The 14,924-nt window shown below is 32.4% G+C and overlaps 2 protein-coding genes across 2 annotated transcripts in view; both read left to right on the top strand.

Annotated features, from left to right (window-relative positions):
* The first annotated feature begins 1,370 nt into the window (after positions 1 to 1,370).
* On the top strand, positions 1,371 to 8,000 carry LOC106466260. The gene is made up of 4 exons (XM_013926518.2): positions 1,371 to 2,346; positions 3,962 to 4,026; positions 4,539 to 4,587; positions 5,399 to 8,000. Exons 1-4 carry the CDS (start codon positions 1,410 to 1,412, stop codon positions 6,961 to 6,963), a joined length of 2,616 nt encoding a protein of 871 aa, XP_013781972.1. The 5' UTR covers positions 1,371 to 1,409; the 3' UTR covers positions 6,964 to 8,000.
* A 2,442-nt stretch (positions 8,001 to 10,442) lies between these two features.
* LOC106466256 (sodium-dependent nutrient amino acid transporter 1-like) overlaps positions 10,443 to 14,924 on the top strand; it is a 28,183-nt gene continuing 23,701 nt past the window's right edge. The window contains exon 1 of the mRNA XM_022394227.1: positions 10,443 to 10,636. Coding sequence (XP_022249935.1) covers positions 10,628 to 10,636 — 9 coding nt within the window. The 5' untranslated portion in view covers positions 10,443 to 10,627. The remainder of the gene's footprint in view (positions 10,637 to 14,924) is intronic.

The raw sequence follows: 14,924 nt of genomic DNA, 5'->3' as shown, positions 1-14,924 counted from the left end.
AACCAGTGGACTGTTCACACTATCTGTCTCTTGACCAGCTGACTGCTCACACTATCTGTCTCTTAACCACCTGACTGTTCACACTATCTGTCTCTTAACCAGTGGACTGTTCACACTATCTGTCTCTTGACCAGCTGACTGCTCACACTATCTGTTTCTTGACCAGCTGACTGTTCGTACTATCTGTCTCTTAACCAGTGGACTTTTCACACTATCTGTTTCTTAACCAGTTGACTCTTCAAACTATCTGTCTCTTAACCAGTGGACTGCTCACACTATCTGTCTCTTAACCACCTGACTGTTCACACTATCTGTCTCTTAACCACCTGACTGTTCACACTATCTGTTTCTTGACCAGCTGACTGTTCGCACTATCTGTCTCTTAACCAGCTGACTGTTCACACTATCTGTCTCTTAACCAGCTGGACTGGAGCTGGTCAAGAGACAGATAGTGTGAACAGTCCACTGGTTAAGAGACAGATAGTGCGAGCAGTCAGGTAGTTAAGAGACAGATAGTGTGAACAGTCAGCTGGTTAAGAGACAGATAGTGTGAACAGTCCACTGGTTAAGAGACAGACAGTGCGAACAGTCAGGTAGGACTGCTCACACTATCTGTCTCTTAGCCAGTGGACTGTTCACACTATCTGTCTCTTAACCAGCTGATTATATTCAACTTTTTACCTCGTGAAAAAATAAAATTGTTAATTGAAAATTGTAAATAAAATTGTTAAAATTATTTGTCGAGAACCCAATATGAATAAACGTAAAATTACAGAAGCTATTTTAATAAAGGAATACAAACCTTTAATAAATAAAACACAAGGAGTAGGTTTATACTTATGCATGTATAGGTGTGACAAGGACCTGATGATGTTACTTTAACAGTGACAAAATGTTGTTTTTTAAATGATATATTTTTTCGACCCCATTTTAGTTGTTTTCTGAATTTTTAAACGTTTTGCACTATAGCACTGCACTGTTTATATGACTGTTTAGGGTTTGGCCTACAGTAAACCTGTACTCACTCTTGCTGTCTTGTGTTACATAAAGGTTTAAGACACAGAAAACAGTCAGTCTTTATACCCAATATTTAATCGACAAGTTCATTAGTGGTGAGATTCATGAATTCCTCTGCCTGTTTTGAACTGTTCAAAATATAATGTGTATTTTAACTAATTAAATTTATAGTTAGTTGTGTTGAATGTTTTTTTTTTATATTCTTTTGGAGTTTTTACGAACATACTTAAAAATACAATATCATTGTTTGTTAAATCGAGCTCTATTTGTTGTTAAGTAGCTGTATAATTTGTTAACTTAATGATAATGTTATATGTTTAATATAGACAATGAAGAGTTCGTAATGAGATCAATGTATTTCGTTTTTATTAGGGAAGTTTATTTGTGTGAAGATGGGGTGGGGAGAAGCTGTGAAGTTACTTGAACAGTGTGTGAACAATACAGAACTATATGCGAGATCAACTAAAGAGTCAAAGATTTTGTTGCAAGCTCAGGAAGAAGTATCAATAGCCAAAAACTGGCTAAATATTGAAGAATTTGAATTGAACTCCTCCTTGGTATGGCGTTTTGGAAAACGATTGAACCAAGAAGGACATTGTTCTGTGCTAATGCAAGCTTTTGGTCAAGAAAACTTAACGTTTAAGATAGAACTGGCCAAGACAAAGAAATATTACGAAGTGACAGATGGGAAACTGAGTGTCTGTAATCACTGTAAAATCAGTTTTGACTCGTTCCAGCTGTTCACCGACCACGTTTTCGAGAAACATTATTTAGCCCAGAACTGTCGCTGGCAATGTAATGTCTGTAATTCTAAGTCCTTTCCATACTTTGAGGCCTTCCAGTCCCATGTTTACCACAACCATCGTGTCGAAACCACCGTAACAGTACAGTTTCAGTGGGTGGACCTGCAAAAAACTGGTACATATCTCGAAAAGGCGACATTTTATGAACAATATGAATGCGAGACCACTCTGCAAATGCTGATCAAGTTAGGGGAGTCTGTTTTGTCAAATTTTGGAAGCTACTGGGTGTTTTTCTGGAATTGCCAGGATTTCGCAACGTGGTACCTCTATACACTCGGGATTCCGTTGTCTCTCTTGGGACCAACACATTCTGACAGACTTACAGGATCGGGATCAGCTGGTTTTCTTGTCCAAAGAGCCAAAGCTATAGCATGGTTTAAAACTGTTTCGAACTGTGAAGAACAACTGTTGAAACCATTGACGTATACACCCGTTCTTTGTTGTCAATGTCCATATCTTCCACCGATGCGTCTGGAGCATCTCCATCTTCACTTGAAACTAGCCCATCCTCTGATACACAATAGAGGTAAAAGTGATTTGTTGCTATTTTTTAAAAAAGGAAACAAAAACGTAAAAAAATATCCTTTTTGAAAATTAAATATTAAGCTGTATCTAGTTTTAGTTAGTAAATATACTGACGTAATCATTGTTATGATGTGAACGCTTTTTAACAAGCTGGCGAAGCATGATTGTGCTTGTCATAAGACGTTATGTTAGTCCTATTATATTTTTAACACTACATTCTTAATTTAGGCCCATAACAGTTGTTGTTGTAACAAATGGCCTATATAAATAGTACTTCGACCACTACTGTGTTTGTTGTATCCCAGCCGGCCTGAAGAACTCTATATTGAGTTAAATGCGTTGTTGGCAATGGATGTGACCAATATTGTGTGGTTGAAATACTATTAATTTACACTATTCTGATTATTGAAAATCCCTAAGAGATTAGATTAAGAATGTATTGTTAAAAAATATAATAGGCCTAACATAATGTCTTATGACAAGTATAATTAATTATATTGACGTAATAGTTATGGTTAAAACACCGAAAGCCAGGGAAACATTGGAAAGAATAGGCCTAAAATCTACGCCGTGACTTTTGGGAGACAAAATAGGTATGAGTTCTGAAATGCTGTTTTTTGCACGCCTCTAATTTTGAATCCGAAATGTACAAATTAAGAGGACTGTGAAAAAATAACACCTGTACTTTACGTGATTTTTATCATGAAACTTAAGTCTATTGATTTATTATTCAGTATTCTTATATAAATACATTTCCATGAAGAAATAGATTGTTGTTTCCGCTTTCAATTTACCAGTCTTTATTAGACTCGTAAATCCAGACGTCCTATGCTCGCATGCTTTACGTGTTCTAGATAGATCAAGCGAAATATTCCAAATAGGCCTCAAATGCTCTTGACCTGAAGTATTTAGAATAGAACTCAAACACCTTAGAAACAACAGGAATACACTACAGTTTTTCCACTGAAACAAACAAAAAATACAATGCATTAGGTACAAAATAATAATTTAGGCCCATCGATCCAGACCCGGCTCCAGCTTTTTCGCTGTCATGGGTACCAATATGTTCCACTCCAGTGCACTGTCATGGTAGTTTGGAATTTTGTATTACCTCGAATTCTTCTTCAAACTTCCAGAAGTTTATAAATTTCAGATATGTGATGAAATATTCAAACATTTGTCTTTTGTTTTTGCGTCTAAAAATAGACTTTGCAAGTGGACACTTGATTATCTATAAATGCTAAAATGAAAGAGTTAATGAGACCTTCAGAAATCCTGAACGACGACATGAACTCGGTGATTATGTTCGTAGGTTAAAAAGAACATAAACAGCTAAAAACGAGATTAAACAACGCAACGTTTCGCTTCCGTTAACGGTCAATTAGGCACCAGTTGATGTCATGTTAACGGTGGCGAAATGCCATGTGGTGTTTTCTTTTTTAAGGTTTTTTCTTACCTAATTAAACTCCTTTTTTTAACTATAGAATACATCTGTAGGTAAATTCACTCCAAATCTGTTTTTATTACTATTTTGATGTATATAGAATTAATGGTGTTATTAATATAATAACTGTATAACTTATGGCTCATTTTGGTTATTATATGTATTTTGATAGTGGCAGAGAATCCAGAGGAGTCGGAAAACTTGGAACGAACATTGCATTTACTGGATTATATAGAAGTAAATAACAATTTTTATTATTGTTTTATTGAAGGTAATGAAGGTGTATCTGTACTGTTAATATACAGTGTAAAAGAAGCTTGTGTATGTTTATTTTAACAAGTAATGACTCTTGTATTTGTACTGTTAATATACAGTGTAAGAGTAGCTTGTGTAATGTTTATTTTAACAAGTAATGACTTCCGCATCTGTACTGTTAATATACAGTGTAAGAGTAGCTTGTGTAATGTTTATTTTAACAAGTAATGACTCCCGTATTTGTACTGTTAATATATATAGATTAAGAGTAGCTTGTGTATGTTTATTTTAACAAGTAATGACTCTTGTATCTGTACTGTTAATATACAGTTTAGGTGTAGCTCTGGTTGATGTAAAGCGTATATACAAAGAGATTAGTTACTTGCAAGTTGTACAATATTTAGGTTATCAAATTAACACTTACATGGTAGCCATATTATAATCGAAACTTTTTTGGCTTCGTTAACGTGTAATTTGCTTTTGTTTTATTTTAGGACAAGAAACAAGATTCAGACACTTGGAGCACTAGGCTAAAAGAAATAGGTAAGGGTTTTTCTTTTTTATAACTAAAATTTGGGTGTCGTCTTTATCCAGAAGTTTTCTCTATTTAAAACTAATCATACCGTTATACACTTCAAACAAACTTCTCTTAAATGAGAACTGATTAGCGTTGGCAACAGTTAATTCTTTTCAGAGAACTGAACTGTTCCCTGTTCGCCGTAAGCGGAATTTATCTTCTAATGAGTACTGTTAATTTTAATGAACAATTAATCAAAAACAAAAAAGGGGATTTTCTTGTTTATTTAAATATGTTTTATCTTGTAGTGAGATCTGATCACTTTAACCAACAGTTCTTCTTTAGTGAATACACACGACTGAATATTTAAATATTGGTGGGCAGAGCAAAGCTAGCCCATCGTGTAACTTTGTGCTTAACTAAAAACAAACAAATGAAGTTCGTTTTTATCTACACACTTTAGGTTCTGGCGGTAAGATTCTTAAATTATTTTGATTCAAAATTCCTTAATTAGTGAAATTTGAAATTATCGCGTTTTTTAGACACTTGTATTAACACCATAATCATTTGTTATTCTCCAAAAAAGTTATCGTTTTTAGTATAATAATAATAAAGAAAACGTAATGAATAGGAATAACAAATAAATCTAGTAAAAGTAACATCAACATACGTGTATATTAGGCCTAACTAAAACGTAACGCTATATTTTATTTTCTATTAAAGAAAATCACGAAAGGAGGAGTTAGTTTTGTTTTATTTGTCTTCTGAAGAATGTTTTGTTAGAATATACTTTCAATAATATATATATATTTATTTATTTATTTTCCCCTAATTTAGCGGAATTGTTTTCTTGGAAAATCTGCCCTGCACGTGGCCTAGGTGAAAGCCAGTCAAGCTTCTACATTCAGAAAATACTTCAAGAACTTAACGAAAGCTTTAACGATAAATTATTTTCCAGTCGTTTGATGGATTTTGAAGTTTACACTTTCACAGGAAGTTCCGTTGCAAGTCACCATTCGGTTCTATTACATCCAGTTGGGAACGCTTTGTGTTTCACTTTGGAGATCAGGAAGACAGACATATGTGGTTATTTTCATCCTTTTACCCAAGTCTCAGACTTTACCAGTTTTAAAAAAACAAAACTGAAGTTTGCTGGGCTTGCAAAGACGAAGACGTTACAATCGCTGGTCACGTTGTTTATAGATTTGTTGCTCAATGGTCAGAAAGAGAAGGATGAGTGTATTGGGTTTTGTATTCGATTTGTTCACCTGATTTATCCCGAAAAACCTCGGGCTGACCGTAGTACTTTACATCTGCTTGGCTCAATCAGTTCTGTGTATAAGCTTCGACTCCTTGCTAAAAGATATGAACAAGTCTGGTTTTCTTTTCTCTTTTTTTTAAGTAATCATTTTCTGTCTTATTTCTGGTTTTATTCTCTGTACATTTTTATCATTCCTTACATCATGGGTAGAACAGTCGAGTTTCTGTTTTGGGGGTACAAGTTTATTATTTATTTATGGAAGGCGGGAAAACATAGCTCCTCATACCACATTATTTGCTGGTGCTATCCTGCAGTTCAAGAGGGTTTGTTGTATTATAAGCTTTTATTATGTCCAAACGATCCCTCATTTATTATTATGCTGTATGCTTTGATTATTTGGAGACAAAGCTACCATCGTAAAGAAGGCTTAGTGTCCCTTTTTATAATGCAAGCCAAGACTGGGGTTCAGGAGCCTGTGCAAATGGCAACAGACTGGATGGCAGTGTTGAGAATCCGAAAATGTTCTATTTATCTACTGCTCCATCTGGCGTTATTACTTGTAGAACTATGTATTAGCTGTTTCCTGCAGCAAAGAGTTTCTGCATGGGATATGATCTTTTTCCTACTAGCTTATTCCATGAAAACACATTATCTCTACCTTAGTAAGGAGGTAAACCTAGAAATAAGCTATATAGGCCTTGAGAAAGAGTTTTTTGATAAGAAATCCATCACTGCTGTTTCCAGACCCAAATGTGCCTTATGGTCCTCCGTACAACTTCTAGTACGTGGGAAGTCTTTGCTGAAATCTCCGGATTCGGATGCCATTCTTTATTCACAGATATTGGCAAAATTATTTTTCAAAATCACTATGGTGTCATCAGCGTGTTTCGTTATTTTTATGGTGTTAATATTTGGAAGTCAAATTCCTTCTTACTGCTTCATCACGGTAATTCTTTATGTAGAAGCTATTGAAAAATTTTATATGCACCACGAATTTCGCCTTCAATGGACTTCGTGTCTCACCAGCCAAAACTCTTTGAACTTTAGTGTGTCTTTACCATATTCACTCCTCAAGAAACCACACGATTCAACATCATTGGTGGAGATTTACAGTCTGTTTCAGAATAAACATGAAGATTAAAGCAGGGCCTTTTACACGCATTGATAAAACATACTTTAAATTTAAAAGACATCGACTGTAGATTGTATTAAGTCATGGTTTGTTTTGACGATCAGTAAAAAGTTTATCTTAACATTAAACGTAATCGTAGTATATATCGGACTATTAATTCACTGTCGTGGCTTTTTCATCGCATTTTTTTTTTCTGAAACTCATATTAAAAATGATATTTGTTTTCATATCAAACATTACTAGGCATTTTGAGTGATAGGACAATGTCAGTTGTTGAATTAGTAGTGCCATCTGGAAATATATTAAAACATATCAGGGTGATCCACTTTCCAACTCCAATGGGAATTCGGAGAAACTGGATTTGTGCCATGCCAGAAAGAAACATAAATATAAATATTTTTAATGATCTTAAAGAAAATGGAGAAAAGAAGAGTTACTTTCGGAAAAAACGGCAACTTTCCGGAAGTAATCAGAAAAGAACAGATACACAAGATGAATAAAAACTGGTAATTTATGCGCACATTTCATGGAGGTAGTAATTATTGATTTATAAAAAAAATATTCTCAAACACTACATTTTAACAATATGTAGATTTGACCTTCTCTGTGAAATTTCAAAAATGAAATTAAAATCATTAATATGAATTATAAAGCTGTTTAAAATAAGTCTTAATCAACGAAATTTAGTTCCATATAGGTAATGCTTTAAATTACGAGAAAATTATATGAAACAAAGTAGAGGGAGCTTTTTCCCTCCATTATTTTTCAGAAGGGTGGTTAAATTAGCCTATAACAGTTTAAGACATTAATTTTTAGTCGATTTGGCGTATTTTACCTAGGTTATGTTTATCTATATGCAACAGTTTGTAATTCTGAAGTACAATTTTATTTTATTCGTTGATATTTTTGGGATTGCATTACTCCATTGCTTGAAGTATTTGAAAATTTAACTATACTTTTTCAACGTGTTTCCTGAAAAACAAATGGAAATGAGGGTGTAACTTGTAAGAGCCTTACTCCATTGATGTTTTAAGGGTTAAGATTTTTTTAAAACAAAAATTAGCAGTAATTTACTGATCAATCTTACTTTATTGACCAGAAATCGGCCAAGAAGGGTCGGCCAGTAAGTTACAGATAATTTTATAAAAGTTTTCGTAAATTCAAAATACTATTTAAGTGGCGACGTTGTTTAGTCCTCGCCTAAAAAAATGACCTATGTGAAGTCCGAAAGCTTGTTGCTAAGAGGCTGTACTGACTTTGTACTTTTTATTTTATTTTTGTATGTAGATGGTGTTGTATTGTTCATTTTTATATTATACACACACACACATATTATTTTACTACCTGTATGAGGAGCAAATTATTTTTGCATTTCAGTTAGATGATATTTAGTTTTTATTAAGAAGATAATCGTTAAAAAAGAAGCCAGAAATCAATCGAGTACGGCCAATAAATTGCGGTTAAGATTTTTACCAGAAATTGGGAACTGAAAACCGTCAGAAAAAATAGTATGAAAGTAGCTAAAATGTGAAAGCGATCTTGTAATATATTCTAACACGTAAATGTCACGTACACAATATCAACTAAATCGCCATAATATCTCAGATTCATGTTAAAATACGTGAGGAACACATCCTGTCTCATTTCTCGTGTAGTGCGACGTTTGGAAAGTTCTAGTCGGTTAGGCAGGCGAAAAAAACATCACGAAATCAATGAGGTAAACTCATGCTCTCCAAAAATGTTTCAAATTTCCAAGAGTCATACCGTTACTAAATAGTTCTAAATTGCAAACAAAACGTAACATTCTATAAAACAATTGCAGTATTATGTAAGGCTAGTTTTTTGTGTGTGTGTTTGTTTTTACATGTATGTAATTTTTTGAGAGGTAATAAAATGTGAATTTTATCTTATCGTAAGCATTTTCAAGGGTTTTTCTTAAGTATTGTTGTATTCCCGTTTGTAATATAAATGTAAACATCTAAATATTTATCACAATTACATTTTTAAGGCGATTATTATATAGGTTATTATTCCACAAAAAAATGCCATCGTAATAATGAGCCAAAAACAAGATTCTCAGAAGTAAAAAAAAAGATATAGTAAAAAACGTAAGAAATGTTCAACTTAAGTAAAAACACAACATGTCATCGCTTACAGTGAATTACATAAAACTAAAGACAGAGAATAAATATGAGTTATAGTATTAATTAATAGTACGTGTTGCTTACGCTTTTTCACAGATACAATCAAAAGATATTCATATATTCTAAGAAAATGTCTGAAATGAAATAAGAACTGAGACAGTATTAAATCTTTAATGATGATTTATTAATTTTAATAATGAATTATCTAGACAATTATCAAACAGGTTAATATCTGATATAGTTATAGGCCACGAATGATGAAAGATAAATATACTTTTAATGACTTAATCAAAAAATACTATGGAAGAATTTAAATAATTATATGCATATTAAAAATCGTGAAGAAATAAAATAAACGTGAATATTAGTTATTTGACATAATATGAATAATTTCTCCTTTTCAAAGTAAAGAAAGAACCCGAATATCAAATTTTAGATACAAATCTATTTAGACTTTTATGGGGGGTCTACTGTTTTAATGTTTCAGTTTGTCCTTTGATTGATAACAATTTCCTTGTAAATGACATATTGTCAAAACTATTTAAATCGTGCTGATATGGTTATTTGTCCTTATATGACGTAAGTTGTCAATTAAGTCATGTTGGATGTTAAGATAAAAAAATACCAGGAACCGCTTTTCTTTTGTACGATATCATTTTCATAACTTACGAACGCCTTTTTCAAGCTAACAAAACATAATTATAATCAATTTATACCATAACAATTGTTGTTGTAACAAGTGGATTATATAACTAGTGTTCCGACCACTACTGTGTTTGGTTTTGTCCCAACAGGCCTGAAGAGTTCTGGATTGAGTGAAACGCGCTGTTGGGAATGGATATTATTTACATTCTTGTAATTATTGAAAATCCCTAAAGGACTATATATATAGTACAGTGTAAAAAAATATACAAAGCCTAATACTAATGCCTGATGACAAGTAAATTAATTATTATCATACAGCTTGAAAAGGGCTTTTATCCACATTATATTTTTTTCTCCTTAGTCGAATTAGCCTAAAATGTCCCCACGTGCCAAGTGCGTTTTCATGATCCATTGTTGATGGCGATACGTTATTTTGTAGGTTATTTCTAAATATTGGAATTTAAACAAATATATTTTATTTTAATTTGTTTTATTATTGAAGCACGGAAGTCTATAGTTCATACATAACATGTGATTATAAAACAAGATCAAAACAAACATGCCTAAAGTTGTCTTATAGAATACGTGACGTTTGTTGTACTGTGTTACGTAGGCTACTTCACTAGAATTGATAAAGTAGCTTATGATAACGTATAATGTTGTATATAATATCAAAAAATGATATTTTTTTAGGAATGTGCGCACAATACCAGCAGCTACTACTTGAATGAGTTCTACCCTACCCTCAGAGGTCCAAGTCATCGTGCTTTATATTACCTTTATGTGTACCTTTAAAGCTTAGAATTCCGAAAAAAAATATTCTCAAATAGTGTTTAAAATAATAATATTCAAAAACTTTCTCAGATTAACGGCTAAACAGAAAAATGGAAACGGTAAGTTTTTATTTTTGTTTTGTCTAGTTTGTTTGTAGTTAAGCTCAAAGCTACACAAATGGCTATCTGTGCTCTGCCTACCACGGGTATCGAAACCCGGTTTCTAGCGTTGTAAGTCCGCAGACATGCCACTGGGGGAGGGCGTGTTTTGTCTAAGCACGGGTCACTGCAGAACACTTAACAATGTTACAATTTGTATAGATAAGTATTTATATATATATATTTATTGATTTTAAAAGTCCTTACATGTAGCATTAAGGGACTTTTTGATTCAGAGTTTCATTAGAAATGGAAAACACTAAGATGATTACAATAGACATATTTACTATAACTTATAAGTGTTATGCTATTTCTGTGTGAATAATTTTTTACACTTTACTGTTTTCTAACATAATAGTATATAACAGCACTCAGTAACGGAATATTACAGTTTCGGCTGAGTACCTTTTGACGTTTTTATTCTTTGTATATATGATACATATACTTGCCTGCTGAACTTCGGCGTTTCTATTAATTTTCACTAAAAAGGCACAAGACGACGATTTTAGTTGTTTGAAATGAAAATGGAAAGAATAGCTATATAAGTGACACCATTTCCTTAGGCCTACAAGTTGCGTTCATCGCTTCACAATACCAAGAAATAATTCAAATTTTGTCCCACTCTTATTTCTAGGCCTAATTTAAAAGAGTTTCGATGTTTTTGTATTTAATTTATTACATAGAGTTGTTAGTGAACTATTATAATTAAATGATGTTAATTATTAGGGTTAATATTTGAGTTAAGGTTACAGAGAAATGTTTAGTGTAACTAATTAATATCGCCAAGGTAGTTTAAAAGAGTCGTGAGATGGAAGTTATAAGTTTAGAAAAATATAATGAAACGTTTATCGAAAATCGTTCTTAAATAGAACACATATGTGAACAGTTACTGTAGGTATTAAATTAAAGTTTAACTTAAAGATAGGTTAGGATTAATGGGCATTATGGAGCTAACACTAGGTAGAGTAAGCTGTAAAGACAAATTGTACAACATATATTATTTTTTAAAAACCACGTAAAATTAAAACAAACAAACATAAACGTCATTTATTTAACAATGTGAACGATGGCACGTCTTTATCTTGTTTGTTCTTCTTTATACAGACGATGATGTTACTCATTAGTGTGCGTGGCATTTTGTTTACTTTTGCACTCGAATAGACCATAAATAACATTTAACTTCTTTCTCGTTTATTTATTTATTTTGTAAATAATTTTATTTTAGAAACTCTAATAGTTCAGAAATAAAAATCAATGCAAGTAGTTCAAATAAGTGTCTTAAGCCTAAGGTAAGTAGCACATTGATTTCTGCTAAAAATAAGATACTACAGGACATTTACGAGAAGCAAGCTACTTAAACATTTAGAAGCAAAGGTGGCTTTTAAAATAATACCAGTCAAACTCGAAGATTAGTTGAGCTGGAAAATAACAGTCATTGGCAATTCTTTTTCATCATCTTGCGAATTAAGCAAATGAAGATAAACGTAGTGTTCACGATAATTCCATTAAGCCTATAAAATGAAGATAAACACAGTGTTCACGATAATTCCATTAAGCCTATAAAATGAAGATAAACACAGTGTTCACGATAATTCCATTAAGCCTATAAATTGATTATTGTCCAATATAAGAAATTATATAGTGATATTTGAGCTACAAGATTAAGAACTTGTAGAAAAATGCAAAACAACGTTGTTTTTTTTCTTAACGTGTTCTCGCTTATTCTCAACTACGTACAACTTGAAATGCTACCCATTTTCCTTGTTTTTCATGTTAGATCTATTCGAAATCAAATTTTATTTGTGATAATAAAGTTTGTTTGTAAATTAAAACATATTGTTTCAGAAAGTGTTTTTGTTTCTTATCTGTGCTAAACTTTTTTCGTTTTGTTTTAATTTATCATACGATTCAGTGTAGACCCCTTAGTCGCTCAGCGCTGAACCTATATTAGCATTGTATGTCCATAAATTTACTGCTGTCCTGCCAGAGGACATGTATATATACAGACAGACTTATAGACAAGTACAACATAAATTGAACAAATTAGTTTTTTATGTATCAACAGACTAAAAAAGTATCGTATTAATTAAACACACACATTTAATAATGAATATAAACAAGGAACAGTCACAAAAATTAAAATAATTACAATTTCATACCTATGTTTCATATTTTAATATCACCAGACACTGAATCTTTTGGTTTATTTGTAGTTGAGCACAAAGCTACAGAATAGACTATTCATACAGTGCCCACAACGGGTATGGAATCCAAGTTTTGACGTTATAAGCATTCTTTGAAGTTCGATTTCCCACGATGGGTAGAATGCAGATGTCCACTGTGTGTCTTTGCGCTAAAAACATGCATATATTTATAGGGAGATTAAAGGGGAGTAGCTGCCCCACTTTGGAATATAGTATACATACGACATTCACAATAATTAAATCAGTCTTTTTATCTCCCCCCGCCATATTTTGGTCTCAAATCCCGCTCATACCTATATATATAAACGTAACTTCCATTTCACTTTATATATTACAGTGAATACCTACGTATTCAATTATAAAAGTTTCGACCCTGTTCCGTTATACTTTTTTATAGCTAAATACATTGAATTTTGGTTCACTTTAGGATGCAGCTTTCTTGACTTGGTATATGTCAGAAGGCTTCAGACATATTACATAGCAAAACATATGTAGGCGTTATATTATGTACAAAATTATACTACCTTAAGCTTACACACTATCCACGTGACTGAGGGCCACTCCCATATGAACAAGGAGTGGATCATACCCTCGGTAATCCCCTGATTACCCGATAGAATAGCCAATTATATCTGTTCATAGCATAATTCATACTGTAGTAACCCTTTCTAAAGGAAGAAAAAACATGCTAGCGATACTTGTAACTCAAACAACCTTGTGAACAGCCAGTAGGAGAGGAATTTATTAGTTGCCCTGAGATGATCTGTACTAAAAATATATCTGCAACACTAAAAATTCGAAAACAAATTCTTGCAGCTAAGCGAGAAAGAACGCCTCATGTGGCTGTATATTAAATTGTCAAATAATAAAAGAGATTGTTTTCTTCGAAATATAAAATACTTTTAATCACACACTTCAAAAAGTTATAAATGTGACAAAACACTGCCAGTAACTACTTTAAAAATTGTGATTTATTACTTAAAACTATAGAAAGATCTAAAATAATATTTAAAGGTATATTATATCGTAAATAGATTGCTACTGTATGTTTATTTTTTCAATGTAATATCTCATTTTCAGATCTAAAAGTAAATATCACGTACAATTTTGTAATCAGTAGTTATTAAATTACTACAAGCAATGTCTTTATTATGTTGGTGCAAGCGACAATATCTCGGATTGATCATTTTGTATAGAAAACCATAGAAGTACTTCAAACGAGGGATAACGAGATTAATTTACACTTTCTTTCAAACCTTTCATGATATTAATTTCATGCTATTATATGGAGCAGTTTACAGTAATCTGAATTGTATTTGTAGCGGCTCCCAACTTCTAACAAAGGTTGATGTGTTTCTGAGAAGTGTTAATAATATTTATTTTGCTCTTAATGACGTCAGAGTTCTGCTAAAAGAAAATCACGTGGATCCACGTTATCTTTCTCGAGAGCTGTTTATGACGCACATACGCATAGAGATAATTTTTATATATGTTTACGAGCCATATGAGATAATTTTTATCTCTATGCACGCACGTTCTCTGAATATCAAACTAACATCACTATATCATATTTTAATCACAATAATATTATTAAGTACGGTGGTACTTAATAGTAGGGACCGCCAAGGTTTCCAAATAGTTCACCACCCTATCGAATTCCTAAGCAGATTTCATAGAAATGGTAAACACGTACTTAAATATCTTTCAACCCAACAGATGGCGCTACATACAGTTCCTATAGGTAAAAGTAAACAAGAGTATTAAAAAATTATAATTTTTAAATGAAGTAGGGATCCTGATACAAAAAGTAACGACACAAGAATTAAAACCACAATCACAAATTTATATAATTTAGACCCTACTTTGGCAGCTTTATACATTTATCTGAAGGCCAAAGTAAGGATTACATTTTATAAATTTGTGATTGTGGTTTTAATTCTTGTAAAAGTTATAGCTATATGGGGTGTGGCTATACTAAAAATGTATAGATGATGTGTCCATATAAAAAACCGAACAAAATAAATAGGGGAAAAAATTATAATTTT

Source organism: Limulus polyphemus, unplaced genomic scaffold (genome assembly GCF_000517525.1).
Source record: "Limulus polyphemus unplaced genomic scaffold, Limulus_polyphemus-2.1.2 Scaffold2207, whole genome shotgun sequence".
Taxonomy (NCBI): Eukaryota; Metazoa; Arthropoda; class Merostomata; order Xiphosura; family Limulidae; genus Limulus; species Limulus polyphemus.
This window is presented reverse-complemented; position numbering and strand designations above follow the sequence as displayed.

Coding starts and splice junctions, on each gene's coding strand:
- LOC106466260 (XM_013926518.2), top strand. CDS start 1,410: ATGGGGTGGGGAGAAGCTGTGAAGTTACTTGAACAGTGTGTGAACAAT. Junction 4,027..4,538: donor ATTTACTGGATTATATAGAA/GTAAATAACAAT, acceptor GTTTTATTTTAG/GACAAGAAACAAGATTCAGA. Junction 4,588..5,398: donor CACTAGGCTAAAAGAAATAG/GTAAGGGTTTTT, acceptor CCCCTAATTTAG/CGGAATTGTTTTCTTGGAAA.